At 38.3% G+C, this 15999-nt stretch overlaps 1 protein-coding gene and 1 long non-coding RNA gene across 2 annotated transcripts in view; one reads left to right on the top strand and one right to left on the bottom strand.

Moving 5' to 3' along the window:
- The window catches only part of LOC124593948 (xaa-Pro aminopeptidase ApepP-like), a 144263-nt gene extending 131000 nt beyond the window's left edge, over positions 1 to 13263 (top strand). Inside the window, exon 14 of the mRNA XM_047132297.1 lies at positions 12779 to 13263. Within this exon, the coding sequence (XP_046988253.1) occupies positions 12779 to 12913 (135 nt within the window). The 3' untranslated portion in view covers positions 12914 to 13263. The remainder of the gene's footprint in view (positions 1 to 12778) is intronic.
- Positions 13264 to 14452: 1189 nt separating this feature from the next.
- LOC124595809 lies at positions 14453 to 14896 on the bottom strand. The gene is made up of 2 exons (XR_006978249.1): positions 14779 to 14896; positions 14453 to 14705 (listed from the first exon to the last, which is right to left on the bottom strand). It is a non-coding gene; the product is annotated as an uncharacterized LOC124595809 (long non-coding RNA).
- Positions 14897 to 15999: the final 1103 nt, after the last annotated feature.

The following is a 15999-nucleotide window of genomic DNA, read 5'->3' as shown; positions in this document are numbered from 1 at the left end:
TTCATTTCCACAGTGCAGCGAGTTGGTCAGCAGCCCCACCAAAGTGGGTAGAGAATGTTTTGTTCATAAATGATGAAAAGCACAGCTTAGTAGGTTACAGAAAATCGAGACAGGCGCCCCTTTGGAACAGAGGGCTGGAGATGCCCAATGCAGGGAACTAGAATGCATTTCTGCCCAGGGGCCACGTTATTTTTTATGAACTCTAATATCACCAGTCAGACCTCATGCCACCATTGTCAGAAAACAAAGAATTTCGCCTATTGAGTCATTGCCAAGTGTATTTAATTGATTCTCTGAGAGGACAGAAACATGAAATACAGTTTTGAATGGAGTACGCCTGCTTATACACTATGTAATCAAAAGTATCTGGACATCCCCAAAAACATACGTTTTTCATATTAGGTGCCTTGTGCTGCCACCTACTGCCACATACTCCATATCAGTGACCTCAATAGTAATTAAACATTATGAGGGAGCAGAATGGGGTGCTCTGCGGAACTCACGGACTTCGAACAGGGTCAGGTGATTGGTTGTCACTTGTATCATATGTCTGTACGTGAGATTTACACACTTCTAATCATCCCTGGGTCCACTGTTTTCAATGTGATAGTGAAGTGGAAATGGGAAGGAACATGTACAGCACAAAAGTGTACAGGCCGACCTTGTCTGTTGACTGACAGAGACTGCTGACAGTTGAAGAGGGTCATAATGTGTAACAGGCAAACATCTATCCAGACCATTACACAGGAACTCCAAAATGCATCAGGATCCACTGCAAGTATATGGCAGTTAAGTGGGAGGCAAGAAAACTCAGATTTCATGGTCAAGCAGCTGCTGATAAACCACACATTGCACCTGTAAATGCCAAACGATGCCTCACTTGGTGTAAGGAGCATAAACATTAAATGATTTAACAGTGGGAAAACGTTGTGCGGAGTGACAAATCATGGACACAATGTGGCAATCCGATGGCAGGGTGTGGATACGGTGAATGCCCAGTGAATGTCATCTGCCAGTGTGTGTAGTGCCAACAGTAAAATTCGGTGGCGGTGGTGTTATAGTGTGGTCATGTTTTATATGGAGGGAGCTTGCACCCCATTTTGTTTTGTGTTTCACTATCACAATACAGGCCTACATTTACGTTTTAAACACCTTCTTGCTTCCCACTTCTGAAGAGCAATTTGAGGATGTCTATTGCATCTTTCAACACGATTGAGCACCTGTTTATAATGCACGGCCTGTGGCAGAGTGGTTACATGACAATAACATCCCTGTAATGGACTGGCCTGCACAGAGTCCTGACCTGAATCTTATAGTACACCTTTGGGATGTTTTGGAATGCCGACTTCAGGGTAGGCCTCACTGACCGACATCCATACCTCTCCTCAGTGTAGCACTCCGTGAAGCATGGGCTGTCATTCCACAAGAAACCTTCCAGCAGCTGACTAAATGTATGCCTGTGAGAGTGGAAGCTGTTACCAAGGCTAAGTGTCGGCCAACACCATATTGAATTCCAGTATTATTGATGGAGGGCACCACGAACTTGTAAGTAATTTTCAGCTGGGTGTCCGGATACTTTTGATCACATAGTGTACATGCAATTCAGTGCCCTCAGCCCCAAGTACTTAGCCAACAAGCAAGTATGGAAGGCATGATAGTTACAGAGAAACATGCACAAAAGCAGTTGTTCATACTAAGTGTGCTTGGCTGTCTGACGGTTATGGCCCTCTGATGGCGATTAGTGGAAATGTGGCATGCGCAACTTCTTTCACCCTCCCTCAGTTCATTCTGCCTCAGTCTGTCTAGGTGGGGGCTTATGTAGCCTTCCAGATCCTTTCTCACATTCTTGTTCTTTTCTATTCCATACTTCTCAACATTTCGTACTGTGTCCAAAACCTGCTACTAGTATGGTGATCTTTTTCATCCCACAAAATATTTCTTTTTGCATGACAGCCATACTGCAATAAGAAGAAATTTGTAGGTTTATTTTGGATCACAGAGTGGCCACATCCTTTCCAGTGGGTGATATTTGAAAATCTGAGAGTTTAAAGGTAGAAGACAGGATAAAGAGCAAGATAAAGATTACTGCTTAAATATCATGCATCATGAGTTAATAAAGGTGCATTGTATGTAACAGAGGTGGGAGGGGGGGAGGGTGGAAAATATATGGGTAAGACAAAGAAAGAAGTAGAAATCTAAAATGGAGTGAAGAAAAGAGTAGTTACTGTGAATTAATGCTGAGACAGAATAAATTAACATAAATTACAGCCAGGTGGGTGTCAAGAGCAAAGCACATGTTGTAGCACTAGTTCCCACCCTCAGAGTTCTGAGAAACTGGTTTCTGGCAGAATAACCCAGATTGCAGTATGGTGAAACAAGCACTGACATCATGATTGTCTTGTTGTAGAGCATGCTCTACAACAGGATATTGTAGGCCCTCTGCTTATACCCATTCATTCTAATTGATGATATGGTTGTAGTCATGCTGATGTAAAAGGTCAAACAGTGTTTACGTAACAGCTGGTGAATAGTTGTTGTTTCACAGGTGGCTCTTCCCTTGATCATACATGTTTTGCCAAATGCAGGGATGGTATAGGTGGTGGTAGGAGGGTGTATAGGGCAAGTCCTGCAGTGAGGATGGTCACGGGAGTAGGAACCATAGGGTAGGAAGATGGGTGCAGAAGAAGCGTAGGATCTGACAAGAATATTGTGAAGACTGGGAGGGTGATCTACATCTACATCTACATGGATACTCTGCAAATCACATTTAAGTGCCTGGCAGAGGGTTCATCAAATAATCTTCACAATTCTCTATTATTCCAATCTCGTATAGCACGCAGGAAGAACAAACACCTATATCTTTCCATACGAGCTCTGATTTCCCTTATTTTATCATGGTGATCGGTGTCAACAAAATATTTTTGCATTCGGAGAAGCAAGTTGGTGATTTGGAATTTCGTGAGAAGATTCTGTCGCAATGAAAAATGCCTTTCTTTTAAGGATTTCCAGCCCAAATCCTGTATCATTTCTGTGACACTCTCTCCCATATTTCGTAATAATACAAAACGTGCTGCCTTTCTTTGAACTTTTTCAATGTACCCTGTCAGTCCTATCTGGTAAGGGTCCCACACCGTGCAGCAGTATTCTAAAAGAGGACGGACAAGCATAGTGTAGGCAGTCTTCTTAGTAGGTCTGTTACATTTTCTAAGTGTCCTGCCAATAAAATGCAATCTTTGGTTAGCCTTCCCCACAACATTTTCTATGTGTTCCTTCCAATTTAAGTTGTTCATAATTGTAATACCTAGGTATTTAGTTGAATTTATCGCTTTTAGATTAGAATGATTTATCGTGTAACCAAAGTTTAATGAGTTCCTTTTAGCACTCATGTGAATGACCTCACACTTTTCATTATTTAGGGTCAACTGCCACTTTTCACACCATTCAGATATCTTTTCTAAATTGTTCTGCAGTTTGTTTTGATCTTCTGATGACTTTATTAGTCAATAAATGGCAGTGTCATCTGCAAATAACCCAAGACAGTTGCTGAGATTATCTCCCAAATTGTTTATATAGATAAGGAGCAGTAAAGGGCCTATAACACTACCTTGGGGAATGCCAGAAATCACTTCTGTTTTACTCGATGACTTTCCGTCAATTACTACAAACTGCGACCTCTCTGTCAGGAAATCACAAATCCAGTCACATAAATGAGATGATATTCCATAAGCACACAATTTCGCTATGAGCCACTTGTGTGGTACAGTGTCAAAAGCCTCCCAGAAATCCAGAAACATGGAATCAATCTGAAATCCCCTGTCAATAGCACTCAAAACTTCATGTGAATAAAGAGCTAGTTGTGTTTCACAGGAATGATGTTTTCTAAGCCCATGTTGACTGTGTGTCAGTAGACTGTTTTCTTCAAGGTAATTCATAATGTTCGAACACAATATATGTTCCAAAATCCTGCTCCATATTGACGTTAACATTATGGGGCTGTAATTTAGTGGATTACTCCTACTGCCTTTCTTGAATATTGGTGTGACCTGTGCAACTTTCCAGTCTTTGGGTATGGATCTTTCATCGAGCGAATGGTTGTCAATGATTGTTAAGTATGGAGCTAATGCATCAGCATACTCCAAAAGGAAGCTAATTGGTATACAGTCTGGACCAGAAGACTTGCTTTTATTAAATGATTTAAGTTGCTTCACTACTGAAAAACTATTCTAAGTGTGGTGGGTAAAGTCTCAGATAGAATGGATCTCATTTCAGGTCATGATTTTAAGAAGTCATGGCCTTGTTGAAGTAGCTGATTAATACATTCCAGTCCAGGATAACACTGAGTTACCAGTGGCGTGCTCTGAAATTGTTTTTTGGAGGGATCAGTTCCAGGAATTTATGTGAAGACCCATCATGCTCCTGTGACCCCCCCCCCCCCTCCCACTGCAAGACTTGCCCTATGCACTCTCTCACCACCACCTATACCAGTCCTGTAACTGGCAAAACATATCCTGTCAGAGGGAGAACCACCTGTGAAACGACATGGCATATACCAGCCGTTATAGGCAGAGCGTCTATGCTGGCAACACACAATATCCTGTTGCAGAGCAAGCTCTATAACATGGCAATTGTGATCTCAGTGCCTGCTTCACAACACGCGCCATCTGGATTGTTCCACCAGACACTAGGTTCTCAGAACTCCGCAGGTGGGAAGCAGCTCTACAACATGTCCTTGGCTCTTGACACCCACCTGGCCTTAATTTACGTTAATTTCTTCTGTCTTAGCGTTTCTTCACATTAACTACTCTTTTCCTCACTCCGTTTTAGCTTTCTATATCTTTCATTGTCTTACCCATCTATTTTTCACTGCCCCCTCCCACCTCTGTTACGTAGAATGCACTTAGGTTTTAACTCTTATTAACTCATGCATGATGTTTAAGCAGTAATCTTTGTCTTGCATATTACCCTGTCTTCTACCTTTAAGCTTCCATGTTTTCAAATATTGCCTGATGCAGTCTCCAACAATCAGTCATTCCTTCTCATCCTGTCTGGTGAATCTCCACTGACCCGCACTTCTGGCTGACTTTCCCAAAATCTACCCCTTTTCCTAGACCTCTTCAGTCCTTTTTGTTCACCCCTCTTTGTTCCCCTTCAACCCTTCTGCCTGAAGAAGGAGCCACAGGCTCCGAAAGCTTGCCTAATAATAACATTTTTATGTGTGTATTCTGCCACCACTTGGTGAGTAAATTTTCTATCTATCCAATTAAATTATTAGGTATAAGACTTGTATTTCACATTAGAATTTGAACACATTGATGCATAGACTTAAATTTATTTTTAAAAACAAGTCTTTCTATTCTCCCTGAGATTACTTCAATTCTGTTATCATGCTTTTGAGTTTCTTGTTTGCAATAAATCGTTTTCTTTCTCTCTCCCTCTATTTTCAGTTTTGATAAGCTTACTATAATCTACATGATGTGATTTGAATCCCCTTCCAACTCTATTAAGCTCTGTTTTTGTATTCCAGACCTCTGCAGTTTGTTGCCCCTAAATAAAAAATAGTAGCAATAGTTGGAAATCTATAGCCCAGGGGAAAGAGTAGAAGAAATGGTTACAGGAGAATAGGGGCTTGGGACAAGGAATGAGAGAGGAGGAATGCTAATGGAGCTCTGTAATAAATTTCAGCAAGTAATAGTGAATACTCTGTTCAAGAATCACAAGAGGAGCAGGTATGCTAATAAAGGACGAAGTGATACGAGAAGATTTCAGTTAGATTACATCATGGTCAGACAGAGTTTCCAAAATCAGATACTGGATTTTAAGTCATCCCCAGAGCAGATATAGACTCAGATCACAATGTAGTAGAGTTGAAGAGTAGGTTGAAGTTCAAGAGATTAGTCAGGAAGAATCAATGCACAAAGAAGTGGGATACAGAAGTACCAAGGGATGATGAGTCAACTTGAAGCTCTCAAAGACTATAGATAGAGCAATAAGGAATAGCTCAGTAGGCAGTACAGTTGGAGAGGAATGGACATCTCTAAAAAGGGCAATCACAGAAGTTGGAAATAAAAACATAGGTACAAAGAAGGTAACTGCAAAGAAACCATGGGTAACAAAGAAATACTTCAGTTAATCGATGAAAGAAGGAAGTACGAAAATATTCAGGGAAATTAAGTAATACAGAAATACAAGTCGCTGAGGAATGAAATAAATAGGAAGTGCAGGGGAACTAAGATGAAATGGCTGCATGAAAAATGTGAAGAAACCGAAAAAGAAATGATTGCTGCAATGACTGACTCAGCATACAGGAAAGTCAAAACAGCCTTCGCTGTCATTAAAAGCAAGGGTGGTAACGTTTAAAGTGCAATGGGAACTCTGCTGTTAAATGCAAAGGAGACAGCAGATAGGTAGAAAGAGTACATTGAAGGCCTCTATGAGGGTGAAGACTTTTTTGATGTTATAGAAGAAGAAACAGGAGTCAATTTAGAAGAGATAGAGGATATAGTGTTAGAATCAGAATTTAAGAGAGCTTTGGAGGACTTAAGATAAATTAAGGCAGAAGGGATGGATAACATTCCATCAGAATTTCTCAAATTATTGGGGAAAGTGATAACAAAACAAAATGACTATTCATGTTGTTGTGTAGAATATATGTCTGGTGACATACCATTTCACTTTCGGAAAAATATCATCCACACAGTTCCGAAAATTGCAAGAGCTGACAAGTGCAAGAATTATCACATGAGCAGCGTAACATTTCATCCCTCCAAGTTGCTGACAAGGATAATATACAGAAGACTGGGAAAGAAAATTGAGGACATGTTATGTCATAATCAGTTTGACTTTAGTAAAGATAAAGGCATCAGAGAGGCAATTCTGTTGTTGCACTTGATAATGGAAGCAAGACTAAAGAAAAAAGCAAGACTAAAGAAAAATAAAGACATGTTTATAAGATCTGTCAACTGGAAAAAGAGTTTGACAATGTAAAATGGTGCAAGATGTTCGAAATTGTGAGAAAAATATGGGTAAGCTACAGGGAGAGATGGGTAATATACAATATGTGCAAGAGCCAAGTGGGAATAATAGGAGTGGCTGACCAAAAACAAAGTGCTCAGGTTAAAAAGAGTGTGAGACAGGGATGTAGCCTTTTGCCCCTACTGTTCACTCTGTACATCGAAGAAGCAGTGATGGAAATAAAAGAAAGGTTCAGGAGCTGGGTTAAATTATAAGGTGAAAGTCTATCAATGATATGTTTTGCTGATGACATTGCTATCCTGAGTGAAAGTGAAGAAGAAGTACATGATTTGCTGAATGGAATGAACAGTCTGATGAATACAGATTGAGAGTAAATCTAAGAAAGACAAAAGTAATGAGAAGTAGCAGAAATGAGAACAGCGAGAAACTTAACATCAGGATTGATGGTCACAGAATAGATGGAGTTAAGGAATTCTGTGACCTAAGCAGCAAAATAACCAATGATGAATGGAGCAAGGGGGGCATCAAAAGCAGACTATCACTGACAAAAATGGCATTCCTGGCCAAGAGAAGTCTGCTGGTATCAAACATAGGCCTTAATTTGAGGAAGAAATTTCTGAGAATGTACATTTGGAACACAGCATTGTATGGTAATGAAACATAGACTGCAGGAAAATTGGAACAGGAAAGATTGGGGCATTTGAGATGTGGTGCTACAGACATATGTTGAAAATTAGGTGGATTGATAAGGTAAGGAATGAGGAGGTTCTGTGCGGAATTGGAGAGGAAAGGAATATGTGGAAAACACTGACAAGGAGAAGAGAGAGAGAACATCTGTGAAGATATCAGAGAATGACTTCCATGGTACTAGAAGGAGCTGTGGAGGGGAACATTGGTAGAGGAAGACAGAGGTTGGGGTACATAAATAATCAAGGACATAGGTTGCACAAAAAAAGTTCCTTGTTCTTGTCCATTTAGCTAAACTTTGAGTTACAACGTGCCTGCACAAAAGGGGCCAAGCTTCCTTCCACGTCTTGAAGCTACTGCTAGAGTTCCCTCAGTTCACTGCTCACAATATTTTTTCACCTGAGACGGAATACTGATGTTCCTGGAAGGAAGAAAGATGGAAGATAAGGGTTTAATGTGTTGTTGACAATGAAGTCATTAGACACAGAGCACAAGCTCAGAATGTTTCAAGGCTGGGAAGGGCAATTGACTATGATCTTTCAAATGAAACACCCTGGCATTTGGGCATTTGCTTGGAGTGATTCAGAAAAATCACAGAAAACCTGCATGAAAATGGTCAGACATTTGCTTGAAACACCATCCTACCAAATGAGAGTCCATTGTGCTAACCACTGAACCATCTCACTCAATGTTCGTGGAAGTCATGTGTCTCACACCTTGAGATTTTGGAGAGAGGCAAAAATGGTGTTAAATTTTGGCAGAGTTGTGCTCCAGCATACTAAACCCAGACCTTAGTGCTTCTGTTCTCACAACTTTTGAACAAGATGACCAGATGGTGTGTGCATCATTTTTTGCAAAGCCCTTAATCTGTCACTCAGTATTGTCATTTAGCAATGTGCCAGGGTTCGTCTCACCAATGACACATTTGGTCTGGGCCCTAGCAGACTGTGTTAAACTGGGTATCTGCAATCCAGTTTGAAGATAAGCCATCCACATTTGTTTCCAATAAGGCACTCCACCAAGTTTGTTAATTTATGGGTACTAATAGCGGTGTGGTGTGAATCCACCTTAAGATGTAATTAAGTACCTACTTTTGAGTCCTCCTTCAGAAAAACCATTGTTCACTATTGTATTCTAACAGATTCAAGGACAGGTTATCCATGGCACAAAGCTTTGTTGTATTTGCAAACAAATGCAATTCTGCTTACTGTCATCTTCTTATATTTACAGATAATGTGGTTAAACAACTATAATTTTCAAGTTCGTAATATAATTGGTGCGCAGTTGGTTCAGGTGGGAGACAATGAAACTTATGAATGGCTGTTGAGAAAGACAGAACCTTATATTTTGCTCTCAGGAGGTTCTACAGTGCACAGATGTTGCTTACTGAGTTTGGTTTTGATGCCTGCATTACTTATCTTTGCTCAAGACATCTGAAACAAGGTACATAAGCATATCTATATCATTAAGCAGAAAAATAGCTAGAAAATTCCCAAACTACTATAAACAGCATTCTGTGTCTTACAAATAATACTTTTTCCTAAAAACACACAAATAAAAAAAGCTTACCTTCAAACAGCCAAAATCACTTTTCATTTGTACTTGGTGACCAGTTTTTGTTAACTAATCATCTTCACATCAAAATGTTCATGGTGAGTTTGTACCAATGGCAGCAGTGATGAAGTAATATGTTGAACTAGACATAATTCTGTGGTGTAAACAACAAGTTATTTCTACTTCTATGTAAATACCTTGCAAGCCACCTTACGGTGTGTGGCAGAGGGTGCTTAGTATACCAGTGCCACTTCACCCCTTTCCTGCTACATTCTCAAAAGGTCAGCAGAATGATGAAGTCTTGGTAAGTGTCTGTGTGAACTCAAATCCTACTAATGTTTTTTGTAGTCTTTTCACGGGATATATATAGGAGGGGTAGTATATCAGTTGATCCTTCTAGGAACATGTGATCTTGTTATCAATTGTGCACATCTGCCACTGGAGTTGGTGAGCATTTTAGTGATACTTTCACATTTTCTAAGTGAACCTGTGATGTAACACACTGCTCTTATTTGGATTTTCTCTATATTTTCTATCAGTCTTACCTGGCATAGATCCCTGTTGCTGAGCAGTATTCAAGCATTGATCAAAACAGGGTTTTTCTACACTAACTATTTTGTCAGTGGACTACACTTCCAGAGGAACCTTCAAGTAAATCTCAGTGTGGCATCTGCCTCACCTGTGATTAATTTTATGTGGTAGTTCCATTTTAAATTGCGTTTTCCCAGATATTTAATAGATGTGAATTAGTCCAGTGATTGTTCTGTAGTTGTATAGTCAGATATTAATGTGTCTTTATGCCAACCTTTTTTTAATACCATTGTGATCAAACAAATGTTAAGCTGATAATAGCAAGTAAACAGCAGCTTCATTGTGAAACTGAGGAGGCATCAACTTTTTTTCAGAACAATAGCTTTCTGCATAAATTACTTGGTTACATTTAGGTGTCACAAGTATGAATAGCACTAAACAATCTACAGATTTAGAGTCTGTGATCTGTCATCATACTGCTGAACACAGTTTTTTTGCTTATGCAGCTAAGTGTAATCTAGCACATTAGAAGGAAAGCCACTAGTTAGAAAATAGCTGCTGCTTCCTAGTTATGTTAAAGAGCTGCTGTAATTTCTCGATTGGTAGCTGAATATTTACATGTATAAACTGGTATTTTTCAAAGAAAACAGGTACCAACATTTGTTACAACAAAGCACTGCCCCCCAACATTTGTTACAACAGAGCACTCCCCCCCCCCCCTCCCCCCCCCCCCGCCATTCTTCCCACCCCCTCACCGCTCATTCTCTCTCTCTCTCCTATGTTTGTTCAGCTGATTGCTGTTACTGTGGGAGTAAAGGACACCACTCACCATAATGGACAAGTGTCGAGTCATTGACAGGCACACACAAAAATGACAAAAAATTTGCTAGCTTTGAGAATAAATCTTTTCTTGAGCTGGAGTACAAATGCACACACTTGCATGCACATGTGCACACACACACACACACACACACACACACACACACACACACACACACACACACACACACAAAAGTTCTTACTCTCTATACTTCTACATAGTGCCAGCTGGATGCACAGTGTGAGGAATGCAGTTCGGCAGGTGGACTATGGTGGGCAGATGTTGTGTTGGAAAGAGCGGATAGAGGGGAAAAGAAGTGTGAGGCACGAAGAGGGTTGGGTTGGGTAGCTAGTAGCCTGTAGGGAGGCAGTTGATTTGCTGGCTAGGAATGCTGGAGAGAGATGTGGCAGGTGCCTGGGCTATCCATGTAATGCATGGGTATTGGATACACTGAGGAGCAGTGAACAATGAAGGGGATGAGGAGAGGCGAATTGGGAGGGGGTGACAGGACAGACGAAGAGCAAGCTGTTTGTTTAAGGGTGTGGGGACAGTCGATTAACAGATATTGAGGCCAGGATGGTTCCAGGAGTGAAGGATGTGTTGCATCTGCATGTCCCATTTGAGCATTTCAGAAAAGCTGGTGGTAGAGGGGAGAATCTAGATAACCCAAGTCATGAAACAAAAATTGAAATCAAGAATGTTGTGTTCAGGTGCATGTTGTGCGAATGGGTGATCTATTTTGTTCTTAGCCACAGTTTGGTGGTGGCCATTCATTCTCATGGATTGCTTGTTGGTTGTTGTACTGAAGTACTAAAAGTCCATGCAGTGATTGCAGCAGAGCTGGTATATGACAGAGTTGTTCAGTTGATGCATCCCACATTATAACATTTATCATGAATATGTTATATGAAGTAAGTAACTAACTAAGTAAGTACAATACTACTTGTCATGCAGCTTCACTATCAACTCTGCTATTTGCTATGTGGTTAACAGGAAGTTTCAATCCCTGAATCCAGATAATCAGATAATTCACAGAAGCTGTGACTAATGGTGTCTTCCTTTAAATTTTTGTTGGAGTTGATAGAGATTCTTTATTTTAAATTAATTGTGCAAATAACAGTTCAGATGAAACTCATTTTTATTATCAGCAAAAAGAACTGTTAAGGAGTAAATGTACTAGGAAATGAATGTAAGAACATTCTTAAAAAGGATTCTGCAAGATGAGTGGTTATTTATTTTAACATTTGTTTCTTATAGCTTACTACATACCATTTGATATTATGATTTTAGGTATAAAACCATGTTTTCTATCACATTGAGCATACCGAATTAAAGCCATTTTAAATTCATCATTACCTCAATTACATGCAAACGTTTAAAGGTGAATGGATGAGGTAAAAAGGCGAAGTCTGTGGTGCACAGCCCCTGACTGAGCTATTGGTGTGACTGTAGATAAGAGTAGTAGTACAGCCTTTACTCATCATAGAACTAGCAGGGGGTTTGTAGTGAGCCTATGAACTCAGCTGTCTTTTACTCCCAGAAGAGATCCCTGGTACTCATTTGATAACAGGCTGAGTGGACTTGGAGCCATCCTGAAGGGACTGGAATGAAGACAAATCTGCATCCCTACCTGGGACAGACCCAGGGGCTTCCATAGCTGGAGTGTAGCATTCTACCTGCTAGACCACCATAGCCACTAAAGATGGACAAATAATAAATAAAATTTTTAAAAAATCTCATAAAAGCTGTTAGGTACTGCGAAATTTTCATATTTATTTAAGATTCCAATGGTATCTTCTACAAGTCAATTTTGATGTAAACAAATGTCTAACTTTTTCACACTCAGACAGAAAACACTGTAATTTGTTGATTCTGAACATCTGTTGTTTGAGAAGTTACTGCTTACATTTGTATGCATAATATATGTAATTTTAGTTCAATTCACAGTTTTATGCACAGTTTTTGCATTTTCTGCTTTTAGAAAAAGATAGCTGTATTTCAAAAAACATTTCATCTCTTAATGTCTCCTATGTTCATGTTTCCTCTGTTCTCAGCTGTATCATCCTAAACCAATTATTTAACATTTTCTAACTTTATTGTTTACAGAGCTTTATGCAAGTTAATAAAAATTTACGTCTTATTTAACCAGGCACATTGTTAACTCTGTACTTTCTTCTCAGTAAATTTTTCTATTTCTTTTTTATTTCTTTACAGGTTAAATGGCTGAACAGCTATCATGATAGAGTTCGGAAAACTGTGGGTGCTCAACTGTTATATGAAAATGACTTTGATACTTATTCATGGCTTGTTGAGAAGACATTGCCCCTTCAAAATGTATGGAAATATTAATTAGTGAAAGAACACACTTAATTCAAAAGAAACTGAAATGAAAAACAATGTCTTAAAGTAAGTTTTGGTCACAAAAAAGACTGCCACATAAAAATGTGTGAGAAGAAGGAAGCAGTTTGAATTATTAAGTGTAATTATAACTTCTGTGATGAACATTGTCTGTATGCTTTAGTTAATATGAAATTCTAACATGAAGTTCCTATGTTGATAATCCTGAAATAAATTTACAAATCAACTGAACAGTTACTGTCTCTTGCATTTTGGGTATGAAACTCAGTCTCATGTACATATATATATATATATTTATGGATATAATAGAGGGAAACATTCCACGTGGGAAAAATATATCTAAAAACAAAGATGATGTGACTTACCAAATGAAAGCGCTGGCAGGTCGATAGACACACAAACAAACACACAAACACAAACAAACACACACACACACATGTTTGTTTGTGTTTGTTTGTGTGTCTATCGACCTGCCAGCGCTTTTGTTTGGTAAGTCACATCATCTTTGTTTTTTTTTTATATATATATAAATTATAAATACAAGTGTCACTGGCAAATATAATGTAATTTCTATCCACCACAATGTCGAATTGTTGTATTACTGTCCTCTAACTTCCGTGAAATAGTCTCTTACTGCATAGTTGATCAAAATGTATTTTAGAAGATTTCATATTTTAAACAATGAATTGGAGTCTCGTACCAAATAAGTAAAAATTGTGACATTTTTCTAACAAAGATTCAGAATGTAATTTTATTGACCATGTAAACAGCTGTGAGCTTCAGCCCTAATTCATTATGACAGAGCAGTTAGAAGAAAGGAAAATATTATGTGTCAATGTGATGTCTAGCCACCAAATAAATTTCTTTTACTTGCAAAATAATGTTTACTGTTGTATGAACAACTTCTTGATTTACTGGTGCTCTCAGGCTGTGATTGAAACTGCTTTCACATATATGTTGTAATAATGATGGTTTCACATATATGTTGTAATAATGATGGTCTATTTTAAAGTTTTTTTTCTTTTACTGTATCAACAAACTGTTACATCTTTCTGTTTAACAGTAATCAAAAAACATCTTTCCTTAAATTTCATATTCCTCTACATGCTACTAAATTTCAAAAGAATTTGTACAAGCTATATTTTTGTAGCCACATAGATTACACAGGAAGATATTCTGGTAACACAGCTACTTTTCAACATAATTGACTGGATTAATGAAACCATAACATTAGCAGAAAGAAACAACACAATTGCACATTACTGAAACAAGGATCTTGATGTGCAATCTTTTACAGTTAATCTTTAAATGAGTGTGTGTATCATTCACTGCTCTTATTTAGCACAACCACAACACTTACCGATACATGACATGAGCCCCATACATGCAAGCCCTATAAGTCCAATTGCAGACTGCACAATACATCCTGCAATTTCTTTTGCACACCAGTTTCCACACTTTGTCCCACAGTCTTCTCCTGTTTCACCAGGTATATCTGAGTCAGACATTATGTAGAAAATTAATACTTGCTCATAGTTTTTATTAGTTGTTTTCCATATTTACTAAATGAATTCTTATTAATTCATGATAGATGTTCTCAGAATTCATGTAACATGAGATATAATGAAGTTTTTCATAAATTCCAAGCTGCTTCATGTTTAGCTTTGGAGCAACACAACTTCAAATACTAAGTTTCACTTGATACTTGGTGCTCTCTACTGTAGTGGAAGGAGCAAGCCAAATAAAATAAATCTGTGATTCAACAGTAACACTTGAACATAACCTGTAATGAATACATTAAAATTACATAACTTGATCACTCTGCTTAGTAAATAATGTGTCAATGTTTTCCATACATTTATTACTCTGAATGTGGACAATTGTACACAAAGTTAAGACATACGAGTACTTGGTACAGTCAAATGTAGTGCTGTCTTTCTAGCATACAACATCTCACACACTGTCAACTCCAGCAGGATGGATGCTATCTCTGCAGGAAGATGTGTGTAATTCTTTTATCTTAGTTCCTTGTGTGATATATATATCCTGTTAGAGATGTGTTATACGCATTGCATCAAAGTCTGAGATAGATGTGGCCTTGATTTATTCATTGGTCATCCAAAATATTAAAAAATGAGTAAGCTGTTGCTATAAAACTACTTACAGGGTGCTGTATTAATGTTCAAGTTTAATATCATCCACTTCTTGGACCCATTTATCTCACACTTTATGGGAATTTCACGAAACAATACTAATTAGACAGTAAATGAGACAACAATTTTTTCAAATTTAATTGATGAAAAGAGAACCCATTTATCTTACACTTAATGGAAATTTCACAAAACACAACTGATTAGGCAGTACATGAAACAATAATTTTTTACACTTTTGGTTAATGAAAATAATGCCAGGAGTGATTCAGATCTTTCATGGGAGTATTAAAATAAAAATAAAAAATCCAGTTACCTTCTCAAAATCTTTAATTCTGAGAAAAATGATCTATTGGTTCTTTCCATTGCTTTACAATTTTCAAATGGTCTGTATGTTATTCCCAGTGCTAAAAGCAACTCATATTATCTAACATCCTGACTAGTGTGGTGTGATATGTTTAAAGCAGATAATTTGAATATAGTATTGAGGAAAAGCTGCAAGGGATAGAAAGATCACAATGTGTTGTCGATGTGTGTGCTTGCAGGACTTTGTCAAAATGTTGAAGAAGCCCTACCAACAGCCATTCAGTGCAAAGTGGCTGGAATGGTAACGTTTCAATAGACATAACTGAAACCAGAGACCAAATAGTAATAAAGGTACTGGTGACATTATTTGCATATGATCTGTGGAAGAAGATAATATCCCCAAAATTCAAACACTGCTTAACTGTTCTACTTTACAAGAAAGAAAATAGGCAGTACACATGGAAAAAAGCTAAGGAACATGATGGTTTTCGAACTGGGTGTGGCACAACACATTTGAAAGTTGAACGTGAAATTATAAAACGTGAGTTTGAATTACCACTTTTTCTGGGATTCATAGATTTTTGACTAAACTTTTGACTCAATTTCAACATAATCTGTACT

Source organism: Schistocerca americana, chromosome 2 (genome assembly GCF_021461395.2).
Source record: "Schistocerca americana isolate TAMUIC-IGC-003095 chromosome 2, iqSchAmer2.1, whole genome shotgun sequence".
NCBI classification, from domain to species: domain Eukaryota; kingdom Metazoa; phylum Arthropoda; class Insecta; order Orthoptera; family Acrididae; genus Schistocerca; species Schistocerca americana.
Note: the sequence above shows the minus strand (reverse complement) of the source record. Positions and strands in the feature narration are given on the sequence as shown.